The following is a 22126-nucleotide window of genomic DNA, read 5'->3' on the forward strand; positions in this document are numbered from 1 at the left end:
TAAAAAATTTAAATTAACTCTCTCCTTTGACTATGGGGAGACCAGATCACTCTTTCAATGTACTCTCACCACAATGGATTCTTTCTAATTGCAGCAAGGAACAATTGCACTCCTTAAATGGGGGATTTTACACCAGCTTTGACTATGGGGTAGCACTAAGGCCTTTTTATTTTATATTTACTTTGGATTATAGGGCATGTATCTCATTTCCCCTCAGTATCAAGGGATAAGAGAAGAGGTAGAAGAGTTTCTCAGCTTCTAAAAGAAGAAAACAAAGTCAAGTTCTGGAATTTGCTATACAGCATCATGCAACTATGCAATGACCTATTTCCATGCCCGATCAACATAATGTAAGCTATTTACCAATGACTGTGCAGCTTTAACAATGATTGATGATGTGTCTAGCCAATCAACAAAGAATACATGAAAGAGCAAAAACCAACCTTTTCATTTTGTAAGTAAAGCAAAATATGTCTTTCCTGAATATTAATTTACTAAAAACAACTTAATATTCAAAAGTATTTATTCATATACTGCTACATGGATAAGAGTCCAATCCATAACTTTTTGGTGAATCTTTATGCATTGGACCACTGAAAATTCATACAGATCACCTCACCTTAGGCTGACAGAACGTGGTCTCAAAATGCCATTCAAGACTGAGTTTCTTGGCTGACCAGGTGGCAGCACTCTCCCAGTTCAGTCTCCAAAGAGGGGTCTCATATACCCCGGGCAGCTAGTGATGCTTTGAAGGCATTGTTCAGGGCCTCTAAGGAGAGGAGAGTCATGGTCATTAATAAAGGTGACACTTGATGGCTAGATTTAGAGGCCACGATGGAGTGATCTAGAAGCCCTAGTGCATGGCACCCAGCCTCAGAACCATTGCTGCATCGACAAGACTAGGAACAGTGGGATGGTTGATCTATTTAAAAAAAAAAAAATCCCCAGGGAGTTGTGAATGAAGGCTCATAGCAGAAGAATCCCAAACTTAGAAACATGATGGCAGTTAAAGGCCAAATGGCCCATTCAGTCTGCCCATCCGCAGCATCCACTATCTTCTCCTCTCCCTATTGGCTAAGGCTCTTTACACCTGCATTGTGATGTCATACAACTTTATGGTTTTAGAAATATTGTAACATGATGGCAGATAAAGGCCAAATGGCCCATCTAGTCTGCTCATCTGCAGCATCCACTATCTCCTCCCCTCCCTATTGGCTAAGGCTCTTTACACCTGCATTGTGATGTCATACAACTTTATGGTTTTAGAAATATTGTAACATGATGGCAGATAAAGGCCAAATGGCCCATCTAGTCTGCTCATCTGCAACATCCACTATCTCCTCCCCTCCCTATTGGCTAAGGCTCTTTACACCTGCATTGTTATGTCATAGAACTTTATGGTTATAGAAACCTTGTTTAATTAACTCCAATGGATAAAGTCCTCTATAATATCGTACAAACAGTGAATAGGACTTGATATATTGATTGTCATCAATATAGATCTTTTTTAGCTCGTTAGCTCTCAGACGCCTGCGTTGGTCCTTTAAAGCCAACTATTGCAGGAATGAGGTATCTTTCACCGAGCTGTGAGCTAAGCTATTAGGCTTTTTAATTTTTTTATCTATTTTTAAGTATTATGTGCCTTATGCCGAACTATCGCAACGTATCAAGTGCTCTTAATAAATATTGAATACTAAAAAAGCAGTCAAGGAGAGCGTAAACCAGCACTTAACTTTAGCTGTGCATTGAAATAGCTGGCGCTCCTTCTTGTCCTTTGGTGCCTATAACCCTACAGGCCCCGTATCACCCATTCATAGGCTTCTTCAGGGGTCTGTAAATAAATGTGCAGCGTTTGCTCTGATATGAAGCGCCATTTTTTGCTTAAGTGCTGGTTTACGCTCTCCTTGACTGCTTTTTTAGTATTCAATATTTATTAAGAGCACTTGATACGTTGCGATAGTTTGGCATAAGGCACATAATACTTAAAAATAGATAAAAAATTAAAAAGCCTAATAGCTTAGCTCACAGCTCGATGAAAGATACCTCATTCCTGCAATAGTTGGCTCTAATATTTTAAAGGACCAACGCAGGCGTCTGAGAGCTAACGAGCTAAAAAAGATCTATATTGATGACAATCAATATATCAAGTCCTATTCACTGTTTATTGAAACATTGTTACATGATGGCAGATAAAAACCAAATGGCCCATCTAGTCTGCCCATCCTCAGTAACCATTATCTGTTTCTCTCTCCGAGAGATCTCACGTGTCTATCCCAAGGCCTCTTGAACTTGTTCTAGTTGAGTAGGAAGAAAAGAGAGGATCTGCCAAGCCGAAAGAAAAATGTGGTTTCGTATGACACCGATTCAACACGACTTTAGCATTAGCCTTGAAACACTATGATTATTCAACTCTTGAACTTTCACCAGACATCTGACACCCCCCTTCCCAACCTGGGAACATTCCCCTTTTGTTATAATGTTCATTAGTAACTATGATTAGGTCACTGGATCATAAAAGATCAATAACAGTCATTTCATAATACAGTACTTCTGTCAGTATGGGGAAGAGCATTAAAACAATTCCTCAGTTATCCTCCTGAAGCCCACCCTGAAACTTTCTTACAGGAGCACAAAATGTTTGCATATCCTTGCCCCATTGTCTCAGTCTTGGTTCTGAACTCCACCATTGCCCTCAGACCTGCTGAGGACTCCCGAGGTCTGAATGAAAGCCCCTCCCACAGGCAGAAAGCCCCAGCAGCCCCCTGAAAGTGGCGCCAGCATGAGCCGAAGCGTTCTGTAGCAGCAACATCTCCTCCTCCCATTGTTTCAGTCTTGGCGCCGAGCTCCACTGTGGCTCTCAGTCCTGCCGAGGGCTTCATTGGAACCTCCAGTCTCACTTTCTAGAGCCATAGCAGCCCCAATGTCCATCCCTAAGGACTTACTACAAGCAGACAGCCTCAGTAGCACCTCGGAGGCAGCGTCGGCATGAGATTCAGCTTTCTGCATCAGCAGCATCTCAAACAAGCTGCTCATCTCGGCCAGAAATGTGCCAGTCAGCTTGGGGTCCTCATCTCCGGGGTTGCTGTTACCTGCACTTACGTTGGCTTTCCCAAATGTCAGGAAGGTTTTCAGCTCATTTCTCTCGGCAGCGCTTATGGGGGGCTGGTCATCAGGGAAGTCCAAGGAAGCAGGTGAAAAAATGTTGTCTTTGTAATTAGCAGCGAGTGGTAGAGACAACCTGGCCATCCATGCAGGGTCGGGCACATTTCTGTCCTCATCATCCAAGTCTGAAAGAGAACATCAAGAAGAATAATAACACAATTTACTTTATGGAAGTGTGATAATCCCCCCCCCCCCCCAAAAAAAAAAAGAATGCCTCTGCTAGAGAGCAGGAGGCGATGGATTCTTTAGGGAGACGGAGAGAGAGAGAGTGTGTGTGTGTGTGTGAGTCCCCTATGCCTGAGTGGGTTACCAGATTTTACGTCAGTAAAATCCGGACCCCCCTCCCCTAGACCCTCCCCCTAGGCCTGCCCAGTTCTACCCATACCCACCCCAGTCCCTCCCCCAATCCCGCCCTCCACTGCCTGGCCTTGTTGGTCAGGAGGGCTTCCACATGTGGGTGGATGCCCTCCTGCCCGACGCGATGTCAAGGAAGCTTTTCAAAACCCAGACAAGGTGCCAGGTTTTGAAAAGCCGTCCGGACCCCCGGATATGTCCTCAAAAAAGAGGAAATGTTCGGGTAAATCCAGGCATCTGGTAACCCTACGTTGAACGTCACTGTTAACCAGGTAACCACCAGCTCTGCCTTAGCTCCACCCCCAGAATGTGAGATAATTTGCGGCAGCATTATCTGGATTAACACTGCTGAAAATAAACACTAGGACCCAGTGAATGGATTTATCCGGGTAGGAGAAACATATAGATAGATAAAATAGAATAACAGGAGTTAGAAAATAATGGGACTAATTTAAAGAAAATTGCACATGAGGTCAGAAAGGTGCTTGAATATTAGTTCGAGTAGGAGTGACTAAATATGTCCTGCTATAATATGTGCAGCCAAGTGTCATTCTTTTTGTGTGTGACTAGCAAGTTAGTTACTTCTTCCATTAAAGGCCTGGTTGAAGAATCAAATTTTCACCAGCTTCCTTGTATTAAGCAAAGCTTTTCAGGGAATGCATTCTAGAGTGTGGGGGCAACTCCGGAGAAAGCTCACTGGCGGGTATCACATGGCATGATGTCCTTTGGAGAGTATGTTTTAGGGATACTCCTTGGAATGATTTGGATCATCACACAGAGAGGAAGAGACATCTTGGGTCAGATATAGAGGGCTGCTAACAAGTCAACAGGGATGTTGCAAAAGGTGGGCATAAAGAGCAACCACCTTGAGCACCACTCTGGGAGGTGGTCCCACATCATCTTTTTGAATCAGTTTGTGAGTCCATAAGCAAGTGAGCCTGAAAGTGAAGGAGGTGCCATAACTAACCCTTTCCTAGGGTACTATTATGTCCAGTGGCTGCCTTGCTAGTAAAGTGTTTAATTTGGTCAAGGTCAGGGGTCGCACTTGCGAACCACTTGCGGCTCTTCATGCATGTGGCTGTGGCGCTTCAGGCCCTAACCCCTTAATCTCCCAACTGCACGATTCCCCCCCCCCAGGCCTACCGAGGTACCTGGTGGTCCAGTGGGGGGTCTTTGTGGCCTGCCTTCTCGTGGCTGCCTTCTAAAATAACTGACACAACCTCTCACAGCTGCTCTTGGCATTTCCTGCAGTATCGCGAGTGCTTGTGGCAGCCATTTTAAAAGGCAGTTGCAAGAAGGCAGGAGCGAGAGGGCTGTGCTTCTGCCACAAAGACTCCCGTTGCACTACCAGGTACTTGGAGGGGGGGAATCATGGGGTTGTGAGGGACATTAATGGGTTGGGGCCTGGAGAGGTGAGAGAACCTTGGCTATGGGTTGGGGGAGGGGAAGGGGGAGGGATGAGAGGTACAGAGACCTGCGAGGAGTTGGAGGGGACAAACGCTACACCGTGAGGCTCTTTGTAATTTTTGGGTCAAGCATTTTGGATAAATTGGCTCTTTGCTGTAAAAAGGTTGCCGACCCCTGGTCTAGTGACGATTGCCACCCACCATCCAAGAGTCCCATATTCCTATTGTATTACATCTTCTAACCTAAGCTTGAAAGGAAGCTCTCATTTCTGATCTGCCAGAGGTCATATGTGTCGCTACAAAAGTAAGTCCTACCCACCTGCTTCAGGGTCCAAAAGGCTCTCCAGCCCTTCCTCCAGGAGCATCTGGTTGGCAGACAGGTCACCGCCTGCTTCTGAATCAAGGTCCCCAGCCTCACTCTCTCCATGACCACTATCCTTTGTACTAAGCCAGTCAGCATCCTGCCCAGCAGCCCTGTAAAAAACCCAACAAAAATTAAGCAACAGTCCCACTGTAAGATCAGGCTAAACTCTGCCATGCCTACCACACAGTTCCTTCACATCTTTCATTTCACAGTCCGCTCTTCAGTTTCCCTTTCTCTATCTTCCCCACAATAATGCTCAACTTAGACTTCTTGGGGCCGATTCTCAAAGGCAACTGACTCTACACAGCCAGTGTTTCGACACTGAAAGGTGTCTTCTTCAGGAGTCTCAAATAATGACAAGAAGTTTCTGAACTGCATCAAGTGCTAATGGAAAAATTAGCAGGGGTTATTTATATGCCATGTTCCTGATGAACTTCTCACCCTCCCTTCATGCCCTCAAGTTCACTTCACGGTGGTAATGAAGAGCACGGTCATTATTTGAGACTCCTGAAGAAGACACCTTTCGGTGTCGAAACACTGGCCATGTAGAGTCAGTTGCCTGTGACACGTATGCGACACTAAATAAATGTTTTCAAGCATTTGAAAATCAGGGATCCAAGATGGCATCAGGCTAGGCGCGCTGAGAATCACTCTGAGGATTCTCTCCTTCAATTAATTGTTTGCTTTAGATTACTTTTTCTTACCCGATGCCGAAGCGGAGAGGTCGGAGTGCCGCTGCTGCCTCGTGGCATATCGGTGTCCCTGCCGCAGGCAGCATTGAAGAGCTCCTCAGGTGGATGCAGGGAGTTTTGGTGTCGGAGAGTAGCCCACAGAGGACCCAGGGAATGAGCGAGACCGTGGTGGTTCCTCATGGACTTGAAACAACTTTGAGTCCCGACATAAGGGCACCCCCCTCCCCCAACGCAGCCTCAGACTAGCAGCTCTCCAAGGGGTATGGAAGCCTCGAAGGTCCCAGAGGCAAGTAGTCCATCGGAGAGCCTGTTATTAGGAGCTCTGGGAGAATTCCAATGCCAGAAGGGAGAGTGAGCCAATAGGGACAGCAACAAGATTTTCAACAGCCCAGTGAGAACTATTCTACTGCATTACCTTTCATTTCACTGGAGAAACCTTCAGAGGTAACCTTAGACTCACTATGGGATCTTATGGCCGGCCTTGTGAAGACCATAAGCCCTAACTTCCAGCAAATTGAAATGAAATTGCTTTAGCACACAAAGGAGTTGAAAGATTTGAAAAATGAAATGACTGCCTCTAACTCCTCTGTTCAGAAGCTTGAACAAAAAGTTATGACATCTAGACAGTTACAGGAAAGTCTTATGAAAGATAACATTAGACTTAGGAGAAAAATGGAAAACCTGGAAGTGGTCGCACCTAAAGTATGGCACATAACTGCAGACTTACACTCGTCTTCTGAAACTCTGTCATTAAAGCAGGGCCGGCTCGAGACGTTATGATGCCCCGGAACCACTTCTGCTTTGGCACCCAGCCTAGACCAGGATCCTCTTCTGTTTTGACGCCCCCCATGCCCCGCCTCCCCCCCAGGCCAGTTCTCTCCTCCTTCCTCCGACGCTACTGCCCAGTCCTGACAGGATGTGGCTTCATAGGCCAGCTGCCATGAGGAGGAAGGGCTTGCGTCAGTATCAAGCTCTTCCCTCCTCTGATGCTTACATTGACTTTGGAGCTGGCTCTCCCCCCTTGTGGCAGTTGGCCTATGAAGCCACATCCTATTGGGACTGGGTAGCAGCATTGGAGGAAGGAGAGAGCATGTTCAAGCCGCATCCTATTGCTCAATATATGGGACAGTGATGTCACGGCTCTGGGCATTTGGCGCCCTGGTCCAGAGCCACACCTGATCCATAGGCTAAACCAGCCCTGCATTATAGGATAGTAGCAGCAACCAGTTTTTTCATGCCTTTTAGAATCTATATTGAACTCACCCCTTTATGCCTGTTTCCTACAGCTCCAGACCATTTCCCACAGCTACTGATTTGTAGTCTAGACTAGAGAATGACACGGGAACAAATTTTTTCCTGTCCCTAAGGGAACTCATTTTCCTGCCCCGTCCCGTCCCTGCGCATTCTTTTCCTGTTCCTGTCCCTGCCCCATTCCTGCAAGCTCTGTCCTCATCTGCACAAGCCTCAAGCACTTTAAAATCATAAGTAGCAACATTCTAGAGCGCAGATTATGATGTCATAATGCCTCAATCCACCAATGCCTAAGCTCCGTCCTCATCTGCACAAGCCTCAAACCCTTTAAAATTCTAAGTAGCAACATTCTAGAGCTCAGATTGTGATATCATAATGCCTCAATCCACCAATGCCTAAGCTCCATCCTCATTTTCACAAGCCTCAAACTCTTTAAAATCATAAGTGTTTGAGGTTTGTGCGGGTAAGCAGTTAAGGCAGATCTTATAGGAATGGGGTAGGGACAGGGACAGCGACAAAACTCACAGGGACCGGACGGAGAAATTGAGTTCCTGCGGGGACAGGGACAGGAACAAATTTATCCCTGTTTCATTCTCTAGTCTAGAGCTCCTTTGGAGGTACTGGACCTGATACTACACAGCTCTTGCTCCCTCTCATTCTCCAGGAATCTTACCTGCCACTCTTTGTCGTGTATTTGTTTCCGCGGTGGTTTGGCCTGGGGTGGACTTGACCTTGATGCAGCAAGGAGAGCAGCTGGGAAATTTGCTGTAAAACAGGAAAGCCAGTTCATTCTCTACAATTGACATTCGATCCACATCCCCGCAGGATGTTTGCTCTCCATCCTGCCTTTCTTATTTTTGAACTTCCTCTGCTTTCAGATGTTTTGAGGAGGGAAAGGGGCCACCATCTTCCTCATGCAGCGATGAACTTCCCACCCCGCCATGCTCTCAACGTCACTTCAGCCTCTGCTGTACGAATGAGATTTCAAGATGTTTCTTATATTTAGAAGCAAACATCAGATCTTGATGATACGCTAAGCTCAAGCAAGATTACTTATTGATTGATTTGGATTTATTTATTTAGGATTAGGAAGTTTATACAGAAATGTGCATTGCAAAGACACGATTGCTTTTATTTTTCAAATGCTCTGAAAGACACAGCACTGATAAAAATATCTGCTGGACTTCAAGGAGTTAAGTTGGATCTCCATGACAGAACTTTATTTAAGCAAACACAGAGGAGAGATTGTTGAGCCAAGCCAGTTAACGTGGATAGGCCATATGGTCTTTAGTTGCCCCCCGTCCTATATTTCTATACATTTTACTAAAGCTTAGCATGCACTAAATCAGGGGTAGGGAACTCCGGTCCTCGAGAGCCGTATTCCAGTCGGGAACAGTGCGGAGCATTCAGCGCGGCTCCCTGCGCTAATAACCACTATTGCGGTTTAGTAAAAGGGAGGGGGGGTAAGCTTTTGCAAAAGCTTCTGAGGAGATATTACTCATACCATGTATAAATATGTATTGCATTGTCAAAGTTTAAAAATCAATAAAGATTTATTAAAAAAAAAAAAAAAAGCTATGCATTTGAAGTTAAGCACCAGTTAAACAGAATAAATAAATAAGTTTTTAGAGCCTGGTCAAATCAGCTGACTATCAAGCCCTAAAGTCTGACATCTGAAAATTGCTCCCGGGCACCCAAAGGAAAGTACAACTATAGTTTATTTCATTTTATCAATCAAGGTCAAAGCAGTCCACACATTTTCTTATCTGTCCCCGCAAGCTCACAATCTAACTATGGAAGGTTAGATAACTTTCCCATGGTCACAGGGAGCAGTGCTGGGCTCAAACCCAGGCCCTCAAGATGTTCTAGCCTCTAGGCCAGACTTAATAACTTAGGCAGGTGCTTAAAGCAGGTGTCCAATGAACTTAGGGATACAAAACTTGGTTTTTGACAATTCCTGGGGTTTCTAACTTAGGCTCCTAGGCCTCAGATGAACTTTTTACAAATGTGGCCTCATGGTGGCTTCACTCTCACATATGTAAAGTAGCCACAGAACTACAACAGAAACAGTGGGAGATATATTTTAAATGTCTTTGGCCATTATAAAAACGCGTGCGCTTTCTTTTATTAACACAGCATAAAATTCAAATATGTCATGGTAGAGAGGGGGGTTTGTGACGAAGTAACAAAAGCAGAAAGATTTCATGATTGCATTCACTGTGCAATAAGTGAGACTTTTGGACTGTCCGCATGGATCTGCTCAGTTCACTGACTAGAGCAGTGGTTCCCACAGCTGGGCCTGGACGCACCCCAGCCAGTCGGGTTTCCAGGCTATCCATAATGAATATTCGTGGTAGAGATTTCCATGCAATGGAGGTAGTGCATGCAAATATCTCTCCTAAATATGTATTGTGGATAGTCTGAAAATCTAACTGGCTGCTGTGCCTCCAGGACCCGGTTTGGGAACCACTGGGCTAAGGGTCCTTTTTACAAACTCAGGTACTGCACAGAGGAAGCTCCAGATGTTCTCTTTGCTGCTGCCAACAATAGCTTAATCATTTCTTATTGTCAACAGATGGAATTAAGGTTGTACTAGTCAATAGCTGCAAAGCCTGATTATTCAGTGTGATAATATTGACAAAGTCTGACTTCTGTGCAACAAATTTTATGCCAACCAAACAATTTACATTTAGTCAAAAGCTGAGCTAGGGAGAGATTTGGACTAGCTAAGAACAGTGCCTTAGCAGCTCAACTGCCCTGTGACGGAGAATAGGTCTCAGACAGTGATACTGGTGGTGCCAGGTCCTTTGTTTGCTTTCCAATACGGCACTGCCCTTGCTCTTCCTAGTTTAACACATCATGTGTGCAATTTAATTTAATTCAATCTGGGCATTATAGTTCACTATTCCAAGAGCAGTTCAAGGTGGATTACAGGTATATGTGGCTAATAGAACATTTCACAACAGAACAAATTAAGCAAACTTATTAATGTCAATGCCAACATTTTCACATGAGACTAAAAAATCACTAGGCCCTTTTTTACTGTCATGTTAGAGGTTTCTACCGCAGCCCAGGGTGCTAAATGCTCCAATGCTGCTTCAACATTCATAGAATTCTACTGCAGCTTAGTATAAGAGGGGGGTGTATATGAAAAAAAATGATATAATTTATAATGATAAATCTCACAGGCCTATCAGTAATAGGCCTATTTTCAAAGCAAAATATGAACAAACAAAGCAATAGTAATGAACATAAGAATAGCCTCACTGGGTCAGACCAATGGTCCATCAAGCCCAGTATCCCGTTCTCACGGTGGCCAATCCAGGTCACTACTACCTGGCCAAAACCCAAGGTGTAACAATATTCCATGCTGCCAACCGAGGGCAAGCAGTAGCTTCCCCCATGTCTTTCTCAATAACAGACTATGGACTTTTCCTCCAGGAACTTCAAACCTTTCTTAAAACCAGCTATGCTATCCGCTCTTCCCACATCCTGAAAATTTTACAAAAACTTGTATGTAACATACATGACACTAAATTAAGACAAGACTGAGTCTAACATTGCTACCCTGAAATGACAGCGCCGCTGTCTACATCTATCAAAACTCAGCAACAAAATTCAAAGTGAACTCTCTCATATGAAAACTGACCTCGCTCTGACTGAAACACTGGAATGGACTTTCATAATTGTTTCAGGGCACTGTACAGTATATGCAGAATTTTTCTCTCTTTACATTCCAGCGCTTCTAATAGGAGTTTCATGATTAAGAAATTCCAGAAAGTAACAGGGGAAACATTTATTAACTTGGCCCATTCTTAAATAGTTAAGTATTCCTTACCTGAATATGAGGTGATTCCATAGTTAGCTCCACACGATCTCGCTCTGCCAGGGCAGCCATGGATAGCCTGACTAAGCTTCTCAGAATCTGATGATGATGGTCCTTCTCAACTCTTGTCTTTATATCTGCATTTCTTTGCCTTCTCAGAGTCCTCGTGGTTGAAGGAGAGGAGGTTAAATTGGCTTGTAAGAGAGGATCAGTGCACTCATCGTCTTTTGATTTCACCTGTGGGCTCCCTGGGTTTTTCAAGATCTTGGAAGTAGGTGGTAAAGGCTGTAGGTTTTGTAGACTTAGGTTCTCCCTTGATACACTTCTCTGTCTTTGATAATAAAAGGCCCTACTGCCTGTTGAAGGCAAGTTGAAAGTATCTTGGAAAAACTCCATGTTTTCATCTAGGGTTGCTTGGTTGCTTTGGTTCCTAAGTGTCCTATAGAGCGTTGGTGTCATGTGAAACTGAGTTTGCAGAGGGTCCTCTTTGGTCATTTCTATGTATGTGTCCTTTGTAGGAGTCCCAGCACAAGAATCTGCTTGTGTGCTATTGTTCTGTTCATCTTGTTTGTTTCTGAGTACTGGCACTAAGTGAATGTCTGTTTTCTGTATCTGTCTCTGGGGCCTCTTGGGTTGATGTCTATGGGTAGACTCTGCTTCCCTGCAGTTGTAAGCTCTATTGTCCTTTTTATCAGTTCTGCACAGTGACATTATTAAGGCTAAAATGAGAAGAAACACAACTAGCAATACTGCTAGACAGATCACAGTCACGACAGACAGACTCAGTTTCTCGGACCCTGCCAAGTTCTTGAGATGGTCATGATGATTGCTGAAAATTAACTTCAGAAGTGCTTTAGTGTGGAGTGGTGGATTCCCTTGATCCTTCACCATGACTCCCAATTCCCATTCACTTCCTATGAGGCTACTGGCATTGCTGACATTAACATACACCTGCCCTGTGTGTTGATCTAAAACAAACAAATTAACATCATTTCCCCACACAATGTCATACTTGAGATCACCATTCAATCCAGAATCTGCGTCAGTAGCCACAATGCTTAGCACTGGGTTAACATTTGATCTAGTGATTGCTGGTGGGGTCTCTAGATATCCTAAAGTATTAGTAACCTTGGTAAAATACTCACTTCTGTCAGCAGTGGAGGTCTCTATAGCAGTCAGCAGCAAGCCTGTCTCTGAATTGACCAGAACAGTGATACTTGCTCTGTCTCCTTTTAGCACTGGCTGTACAATTACTGGGTAATTATCATTTTCATCATGCACACTGACTGTAATGGATGCATTGGAAGACAGCTTGGGTTGACCTCCATCTTCTGCTATAACGAGGAATTCAAACCTCGCCATTTTCTCATGATCAAAAGTTGTAACAGCAATGATTTCCCCAGTGCTAGGATGAATGGAGACCAACTTGAAAGCTGGGGTTCCTGAAACATGAGAATCATGAATGCTGTAAGTAATCCTGCCATTAAGCTCTAGGTCAGCATCGTGGGCCTTCACATTTAGTAAGTGGGCAAATCTAAGATTATTCTCTGAAATAGAGACATCGTAGGTATTTCTTTCAAATATGGGGGCATTATCATTGGCATCACTAATATGAATAGCCAAGTGCCTCATTCCTCTAAATGATGGAATTCCTTGGTCCTTAGCCAGTATAGTCAGGTTATATTCTTCCCACCTCTCCCTGTCCAAAGTAGCATTGGTTAGTAAAATATAACTGTTTTCATTTGTCCTTCTTAGCCTGAAATGCCCATGACTCTGGATGAGGTCACACTGCACCTGCCCATTTTCCCCTGAATCTGTATCAGTTGTTGTTACTAAGGCAACAAAGCTATCCTTAGGTAGAGCTTCAGATATGGTGGGGACCTGGGAATACCGAGGCGTCCAAGTGATGTGCATCTGTGGAGCATTGTCATTTACATCTAAAACCTTGACATGGATCTTGCAGTGGGCAGGTATAGGGTTGGGTCCCAGATCCCTTGCTTGTACATCCACTTCGTATGCATGCATTAGTTCATAGTCCAATGGCTGGCTCAGGACTAAGCTGCCTGTCTTTGCATCAATGGCAAAGGTGCTTAGCACGTCCTGTGGAACATGTTTACTGAAGGAGTATTCTATCTCTCCATTGGGCCCCTGATCAGGATCATTGGCTGTCAGAGTTAGAATAAGAGTTCCAGGAGAAGTATCTTCTGAGAATTCCACCATCAGAGAGCTTTTTCCAAATACTGGGCTGTTATCGTTAGAATCCAACACATTGATTCTAATTAAGGTGGATCCTGATTTTGGTGGTTCACCCTGGTCAACAGCTGTTAACACCAGATCAAAAGAGGAACAGAATTCTCTATCCAGTTCTTTCACCACCACAAGTTCTGCATGCTTGGTTCCATTAGAGATCACAGCCAAAGAAAAGTGCTCATTTGGAGATAAATGATAAGATTGCAGGGCGTTTTGATTACTGTCCAGGTCCAAAGCACGGTCCAGTGGTATTCGTGTACCCAAAGAAGCACTCTCTGAGATCTCCAGTTCCATCTCTTCTTTCGGAAACCGAGGTTCATGATCATTGATGTCTAAGACCTGAACTTGCACATGGATTAAAGCCGAAGCTGTTCTAGTCAGTACATTTGTTGTAGCCAGTACATCAAATGATACCAAGCAAGGATCCTGCAGGCGGCAGAGTTGCTCTCTATCCAGACGTCCTTCCGTAGAAATGGTGCCATCTCTGAATCCAACCTGGACTGGAAGGGCAATGGGATATTGCATGAGCTGGAACTCTTCTGCATGCTGTCTTCTCCCCTTCCAGCCCAGTTCTTCAGGTAATCTCCCAATAATTGTCCCTTTAGGCACTTCCTCGAACACTTTGTATTTCACCGTGAACATGGCCACCTCTTGGCATACCACGGAGAAGAACAAGCACCACAGCACTAGCAAACCAGCAGAATGGAACAACATCCTTAACTTTAGGGCCATGATTCCTTTCAAATCAAATGATATTTCAGTCTGATGGTGACCGGCAATTCTTCCACTGTTTTGTAAGCTTTAAAAGGTCCAGTAAAGAACCCTATCCAAAGAGAGAGTGGCAGCAACCATCAGTTTCATGTGTATATTTAGAGTTGTGCAACAATGACAGATATTATTCCAGGCTGCAGGATTTGTAGACCGGTTGAACTTCACTGAGTGAGAGAAGCTATCTCCTGGACAAATGTACGAGGCAGCTCTGAGAGCAATTAGATCTGTGGCTTCAAAGTGCAGCTGCACCATAGAGACTGAAATAAAAAGGTTTCAGTGAAGTTTGAAAGAAAGAACCCTCTTTTTTTTTTGGCATACAACATGACGCAGGGAATCCCTGCGCCAATCAGCTCCAGGGGCTGAGGTGCCAACTCGGTTTTTCCCATAGAAACCCCACCTACAGGAAAGGGAGTGAGGAAGGAAAGGACCAGGAATACATCTGCAAGCTGTGCAAGTTTAAAGTTTGCCTAGTTAACATTTGGAGACGCTTCATGGAGGCTGTGTGTGTGTGTTCATAGCTGTTAGTCCTAGAAAAAGATGACACCTAACTTTTATTAAAGGTTAAAGTAAGATCAAATAGATCTGTTTTAACAATTATTGGATGCATTTTGCAATAAAGCCACCTGTGCAGTAAAATTTTAGGAATTTGGAGAAAAGATATATGGGCACCTGGTAGAAATATTTGGTAGAAATAATTGGGCACCTGGCAGAAATATATTCAGTAAAGGAATGTAAGCGCCATCCAGTGGGTTCCTTAAAACAGTGAAACAACATGTTTATGATTTAGGCACAAGCACTTATGCCAGCCACAGGGCTGACGCTCCTGGAGATGTGTGAGTAACTTCTAATATTTTATAGGTTATGCGCATAAGTGTGGGTCCCATAGCATCAGGGGCACGAAAACAACAATGAAGGAGACCAGATGGTGCTCAATCCTTTTTATTATCAAACAGACGCGACACGATCATGTTTCGGCCCACGAGGGCCTGCCTCAGGAGTCTTGGTGTTGACTGATCAAACCAAAGATGTGTCAATCCAAATGTCCAAGTATAGCAATGAAAACACTGAAAAAAAACAGAATAATGGCTGACAGCGATTACAGCGAACACCACATGAAAATGACATTTGGATTGACACATCTTTGGTTTGATCAATCAACACCAAGACTCCTGAGGCAGGCCCTCGTGGGCCGAAACACGATCGTGTCGAGTCTGTTTGATAATAAAAAGGATTGAGCACCATCTGGTCTCCTTCATTGTTGTTTTCATGCCCTTCACTGTTGTGAAGGCAGTTTCACCTGTTTGTCTTTTGTCCCATAGCATCAGAACAGAGGTACCATGGCCTCCAAAAAAATTGGCTCATAGCTCCCCATCAGGTCCAAAAACCCCCCTCCCACCTCAAAAACTACAAGCAGGGCACTGACAGCAGCGATTCTCCAGCGTTCCTGGTGTCCTTCTCAGCACTGTTCTTCTGACACAGTCCACCCTCCTGAGAAGCAACTTCCTGTTTCTGGTTGGACAGATTGTGGCAAAGGAACCGTGCAGAAGAGGCTGCGGGCAATGCAACAGACTAGTTTTCGAGGTGAGGGGGGCTTCAGAACTGGATGGAGCGGTCATTTGGTGGAACTGCAGGGGGAGGGATGGAGAGAAGAAGAAGGGAGAGATGCCGAACGGGAAGGGCAGAGACGAGAGGAATAGGGGCACCAGGATAGAGGGGAAGGGAAGGCAACAGGGGAGGGAAAGGAGATGGTGCAGATAGATGGAGGGAAGTGGCAAAGGAAGAGATGATGCACATGGAGGGGTGGGGAAGAGATGGTACACATGGATGGACGGATGGGTAAGAGAGGAGAGGGAAGAGATGGTGCACATGGATGGAGAGGAGGTGAAGAAATTATGTCACACGCATACATGCATACTGGAGGCCCTCCTTTAGGCGGGCTGGAGATCAGCACAAAAGGAGACGAGGCTTGTGGGAGTGGGCCTGGAGGCAGAAAGGGCTGGGTTGAAGGCGGGAATGGGGGTGGAAAGGGGCTCTAAAAAGAGGACATGTCTGAGTTTTCCCAGATGTCTGGTAACCCTAAGTGTGAAGAGCTGTTTCACTATCACATTTTCAATAGTGAGGGACAGGCAAGCTCTGCAGGAATCCATGGAACCTGCCTGTCCTTCTGGATTGAAAACTAAATATTGAACCCCCCCCCCCATCTCACTGGAAGCAATGAAGTTGAAGGACTCCCACAGCTTAGAGGGAACTGTGGCTACTGTGAAGACATATTATTTAACTACTAACTCATGCTTTTGTAACTAGGTCCCATTTTATGCAATGAGACCTAGTTACTAACAATTGGAGTTAACAGTAAACTAGCAGCCCACACTGATAACTCTCCCCCCCACCCCCCACCCCCACCCACACACACACACACACTTAATACATAGTAACATAGTAGATGACGGCAGATAAAGACCCGAATGGTCCATCCAGTCTGCCCAACCTGATTCAATTTAAAAAATTTTTTTTTTTTTTTTTTTTTTTCTTCTTAGCTATTTCTGGGCGAGAATCCAAAGCTTTACCCGGTACTGTGCTTGGGTTCCAACTGCCGAAATCACTGTTAAGACTTACTCCAGCCCATCTACACCCTCCCAGCCATTGAAGCCCTCCCCTGCCCATCCTCCTCCAAACGGCCATACACAGACACAGACCGTACAAGTCTGCCCAGTAACTGGCCTAGTTCAATCTTTAATATTATTTTCTGATTCTAAATCTTCTGTGTTCATCCCACGCTTCTTTGAACTCAGTCACAGTTTTACTCTCCACCACCTCTCCCGGGAGCGCATTCCAGGCATCCACCACCCTCTCCGTAAAGTAGAATTTCCTAACATTGCCCCTGAATCTACCACCCCTCAACCTCAAATTATGTCCTCTGGTTTTACCATTTTCCTTTCTCTGGAAAAGATTTTGTTCTACGTTAATACCCTTTAAGTATTTGAACGTCTGAATCATATCTCCCCTGTCTCTCCTTTCCTCTAGGGTATACATATTCAGGGCTTCCAGTCTCTCCTCATATGTCTTCTGGTGCAAGCCTCCTATCATTTTCGTCGCCCTCCTCTGGACCGCCTCAAGTCTTCTTACGTCTTTCGCCAGATACGGTCTCCAAAACTGAACACAATACTCCAAGTGGGGCCTCACCAATGACCTGTACAGGGGCATCAACACCTTCTTTCTTCTACTGACTACGCCTCTCTTTATACAGCCCAGAATCCTTCTGGCAGCAGCCACTGCCTTGTCACACTGTTTTTTCGCCTTTAGATCTTCGGACACTATCACCCCGAGGTCCCTCTCCCCGTCCGTGCATATCAGCTTCTCTCCTCCCAGCATATACGGTTCCTTCCTATTATTAATCCCCAAATGCATTACTCTGCATTTCTTTGCATTGAATTTTAGTTGCCAGGCATTAGACCATTCCTCTAACTTTTGCAGATCCTTTTTCATATTTTCCACTCCCTCTTCGGTGTCTACTCTGTTACAAATCTTGGTATCATCTGCAAAAAGGCACACTTTTCCTTCTAACCCTTCAGCAATGTCACTTACATACATATTGAACAGGATTGGCCCCAGCACCGAACCCTGAGGGACTCCACTAGTCACCTTTCCTTCCTTCGAGCGACTTCCATTAACCACCACCCTCTGGCGTCTGTCCGACAGCCAGTTTCTGACCCAGTTCACCACTTTGGGTCCTAACTTTAGCCCTTCAAGTTTGTTCAACAGCCTCCTATGAGGAACTGTATCAAAGGCTTTGCTGAAATCCAAATAAATTACATCTAGCATATGTCCTCGATCCAGCTCTCTGGTCACCCAATCAAAAAATTCAATCAGGTTCGTTTGGCACGATTTACCTTTTGTAAAGCCATGTTGCCTCGGATCCTGTAACCCATTAGATTCAAGGAAATACACTATCCTTTCTTTCAGCAACACTTCCATTATTTTTCCAACAACTGAAGTGAGGCTCACCGGCCTGTAGTTTCCTGCTTCATCCCTGTGACCACTTTTATGAATAGGGACCACATCCGCTCTCCTCCAATCCCCAGGAATCACTCCCGTCTCCAGAGATTTGTTGAACAAGTCTTTAATAGGACTCGCCAGAACCTCTCTGAGTTCCCTTAGTATCCTGGGATGGATCCCGTCTGGTCCCATCGCTTTGTCCACCTTCAGTTTTTCAAGTTGCTCATAAACACCCTCCTCCGTGAACGGCGCAGAATCTACTCCATTTTCTCGTGTAACTTTGCCGGACAATCTCGGTCCTTTTCCAGGATTTTCTTCTGTGAACACAGAACAGAAGTATTTGTTTAGCACATTTGCTTTCTCCTCATCACTCTCCACATATTTGTTCCCAGCATCTTTTAGCCTAGCAATTCCATTTTTTATCTTCCTCCTTTCACTAATATATCTGAAAAAATTTTTATCTCCCTTTTTTACATTTTTAGCCATTTGTTCTTCCGCCTGTGCCTTCGCCAAACGTATCTCTCTCTTGGCTTCTTTCAGTTTCACCCTGTAGTCCTTTCTGCTCTCCTCTTCTTGGGTTTTTTTATATTTCATGAACGCCAACTCTTTCGCCTTTATTTTCTCAGCCACTAGGTTGGAGAACCATATCGGCTTCCTTTTTCTTTTGTTTTTATTGATTTTCTTCACATAAAGGTCCGTAGCCATTTTTATCGCTCCTTTCAGCTTAGACCACTGTCTTTCCACTTCTCTTATGTCCTCCCATCCTAATAATCTGAAGATGCAGCTGCTTTAAAGCCAGGGTCACTTTCTGTATCTGAGAAAGGAAGAGGCAGAGAGAGATGGGCAGATAACCGTCCACAGAGGAGTTCTTTTCAAGTTAGCCAGAGGGATTCAGAAGAAGATAAAAGGGGAAAGAAGGGAGGGAGAGAAAGAGAAAGATATTCAGATAATGACAGACTAAAGAGTCTCAGGATGTGGGTTCTGTGGATTTCTGATTGTATCACTGAAAAACTGGTTCCCAGAGTCTGGGCTCGCTTCTACAACAACCCCAATGACTGTATAGATCAAAATCACATGAAGGCCTCTGGAGAAGGAGCTCAGGGCATGCGAAGAGAGTAAAGGACAAGCTGAGATTCAGAAAGACTATCCATGCTTTTATTTATTAGGCTTTATTTACTACCTTTTAAAGGGATCTTCAAATAGTTTCTACACTTTTATTTTTGTAAACACTATTTATTAAATATCTCAAAAGCAAATCACATCACTCTGTTTTGTGATACAATTTTCCCAGCATCCTACTGGCTTCTTAATGCCATCAGAAAAGAATGTTTTTGGTTGAGCGCGTAGCCACTGATACCCCCGTCGCTTTCACGTCATTATCACAGGATAATCTTCTGCCCCTTAAAGCTTCTTTGAGTGATCCAAAAAGGTGGAAATCAGATGGCGCTAAATCTGGACTGTATGCTTTATGTTCTATGACTTCCCACTTCAGTTGTCTGAGGCCCAGATTCTCAAAACTTTAACGCCGTCGCTAAATTGTTTTCTGGTGGTGTAGCCTGTATGCAGTTTAGCGGCGGATTATCAAAACTGATTATCTCTGTCTTTAGCGAGGTTTCTAGCAGTCTCCGACACTGACATGCAAATAGGCTCTTCAACATTGAAATGAGCTCTCTGGTGGATTCTTAAAAAAAATGCCAAGATATTTTCAAAGCAGTATTGGCTTTTGGTGACAAGAAAAGCAACTGGTCCAGGGGTGCCGGTCAGTGCCCATTCTCTCCGCTGCATCACAACACCCCTTCCCTGCAGTGGCAGTGAACACCCCCCAAATGGCAGCAACCCCCCCCCCTGCAGCGAGAGAGATGTCCACACTCTACCGCTGCCCTAAAATTCCTGCTGCGAAACCCCCCCTCCCCCGCAGTAGGAGAGATGCCCACACTCTCACACTGCCCTAAAATCCCTGCCACAACCCCCCCCCATCAGTGGGAGTGATGCCCACTCTCCCCCGCTGGCAAGTGAACCCCTCCCCCCTGTCTCCACCACTCCCACCCCCTTACCTCAAAACAGATGATCCGGAGGGATGCAGACTCCCTCCTCCCAGCTGCCTGTGTCATTTAAAATGGGCCTTCCCCCTCCCTGGTGCATCTTGGGATGTACCAGGGAGGGGCCTTAGGCGTCAGGTCCAATCAGAATCAGGGAGGGGCCTGAGGCTCTGATTGGCCCGGGCGCCTAAGGCCCCTTCTATGGGGCATCTTGGCAAATCAGAATCTTCAAAAAGATTCTGCACTTTCATATTTTTGCGGGAAATGGTTGGGGCGGGAGAAGTAGTAAGAGGGCATGTCGTAGAATGTCGGCTCACCTTGCAGGTAGTGGGAGAGCTGTTACGGTGTGGTAAAGATGGCTGCTAAACTTACAATTTGCACCAATGAGTAACAATGATCAACCATACGTTTTTTGTGGGCAGAAATTCATTGCCGCATGTATGCTCAATAAGGGGACAAAGTTCTCTTTCATAGAGTGATCTATGAGTGGATAGAAATATTAGAAAATGGCCGTACGAATGTTACTGATGCAGAGCGCTCTGGATGTCCAGCGAAGGCCACTACCATGCAAAATGAAGAAAGAGCCCTAGAACTGATTTGCGAAAACGCTGAATGTCAGTGTTGGATTCCCTGATTCATGACAGGTGTGCCAGGTAGGTGCCTAAGGAACTGACAGAGCAGCATAAGTGTGAGCGCTTAGACATTTGTTCCCGACATTTAGCCTGTTATCATGAGGAAGATGAAAACTTTCTGTAGCTGTCACCAGTGATGAAATGTGGGTTCACCACTGTGAACCAGAAAGCAAGCAGAAAAGTACACAATTGCAGCATTCACCATCTCCTGTGACAAAGAAATTCAAGACGCAGCCATTGGCAGAAAAAATTGATGTTGACCATCTTCTGGGGTTCTCAAGGGTCTATTCTTGAAACTTACCAGGAAAGAGGAACAAGTGTCACAAGTGTAACCTATTGAGACATGCTTCAACGAGAGCTGAAACCTGCTATCCGCACTAAAAGAAGAACACTGTCATAGGGCGCTGTATTTTTGCATGACCCCACACTGAAGCCCACACACCAAAGGCACTCAGGCCAGGATTCTCCTATAGGAGGGTCCTTAGGCATCTTGGCCTATCAGAGCCTTAGACCCCTTCCTGGTGCACCAGGAAGAGGAAAGCCCGCCATTTTAGAGTGGCGGGTCTACCAGCTGGAGGGTGTATGCATCCCTACAGCCGGACTTTCACCTTAAAAGATACGGGGTTCTGGGGGTCTGGGAGGTGATGAGGGGTTCTACTGGTTAGTGGGGTGCCAAAGGGTCTACAATGGGGGGGGGGGGCTCTAGAGAGGGGGTGTCACCAGGTATGGGGGTGGAAATTCGGGGGGGCTGGCAGCAGGAGGGAGTGGGCATCCTTCCTGCTGGGGGGATTTGTCAGGGGGTTCAGGAGCGATAGCGAGAGTGGGCATCGCAGCGGGTTCCTGGGATACAGAGAGAGGAGCCTAAGGCCCCGATTGGCTCAAATGCCTAATTCCCCACCTCCCAACTGTGAAAGAAGTCACAGCTCTTTCAGTTGTATCTGTAGAAGTGCTATAAGGGACACTGTAGTGAAATTCAGAGCTACGCCAGGATCTGTTCTTATAAAATGCTTGTAATGAATTCTGCCGGAGACCTCTGTGTCCACATTAACATCCACCCAGCACGTCTGACCTTTTCTCTTTTTTTTTGGTGCCATAAACCATCTCCATAGAGCTTGCTCAGCCCAAACAATAGTACAGCACTTCCGCAAAGTTCAGTGAGGATGTGATGCCTCTGGCCTTACAGCCTGCTCAGTCTAATTACAGCAAGCGATGTGAGCAGACTCCACAATTACAGGAAGCTGCATTTAACCTTATGTATACAGCATTTCCTTTACACCTGTGACCAAGTAGTTCTTCCTTGGCAAAACCTCGAGCAAGCAGCGCCCACTCCACTCATCTGCCAGCCCGAAAGGGACAAGACAAAGATTGATGAAAGACAAGCCT

At 45.2% G+C, this 22126-nt stretch overlaps 1 protein-coding gene across 1 annotated transcript; it reads right to left on the reverse strand.

Annotated features, from left to right (window-relative positions):
* Nucleotides 1-2136: 2136 nt before the first annotated feature.
* Nucleotides 2137-14037, reverse strand: PCDH12 (protocadherin 12). Its single transcript, XM_033927717.1, has 4 exons — nucleotides 11068-14037; nucleotides 7903-7994; nucleotides 5242-5396; nucleotides 2137-3287 (listed from the first exon to the last, which is right to left on the reverse strand). Exons 1-4 carry the CDS (start codon nucleotides 14035-14037, stop codon nucleotides 2827-2829), a joined length of 3678 nt encoding a protein of 1225 aa, XP_033783608.1. The 3' UTR covers nucleotides 2137-2826.
* Nucleotides 14038-22126: the final 8089 nt, after the last annotated feature.

This window comes from Geotrypetes seraphini, chromosome 18 (assembly GCF_902459505.1).
Source record: "Geotrypetes seraphini chromosome 18, aGeoSer1.1, whole genome shotgun sequence".
Classification (NCBI taxonomy): domain Eukaryota; kingdom Metazoa; phylum Chordata; class Amphibia; order Gymnophiona; family Dermophiidae; genus Geotrypetes; species Geotrypetes seraphini.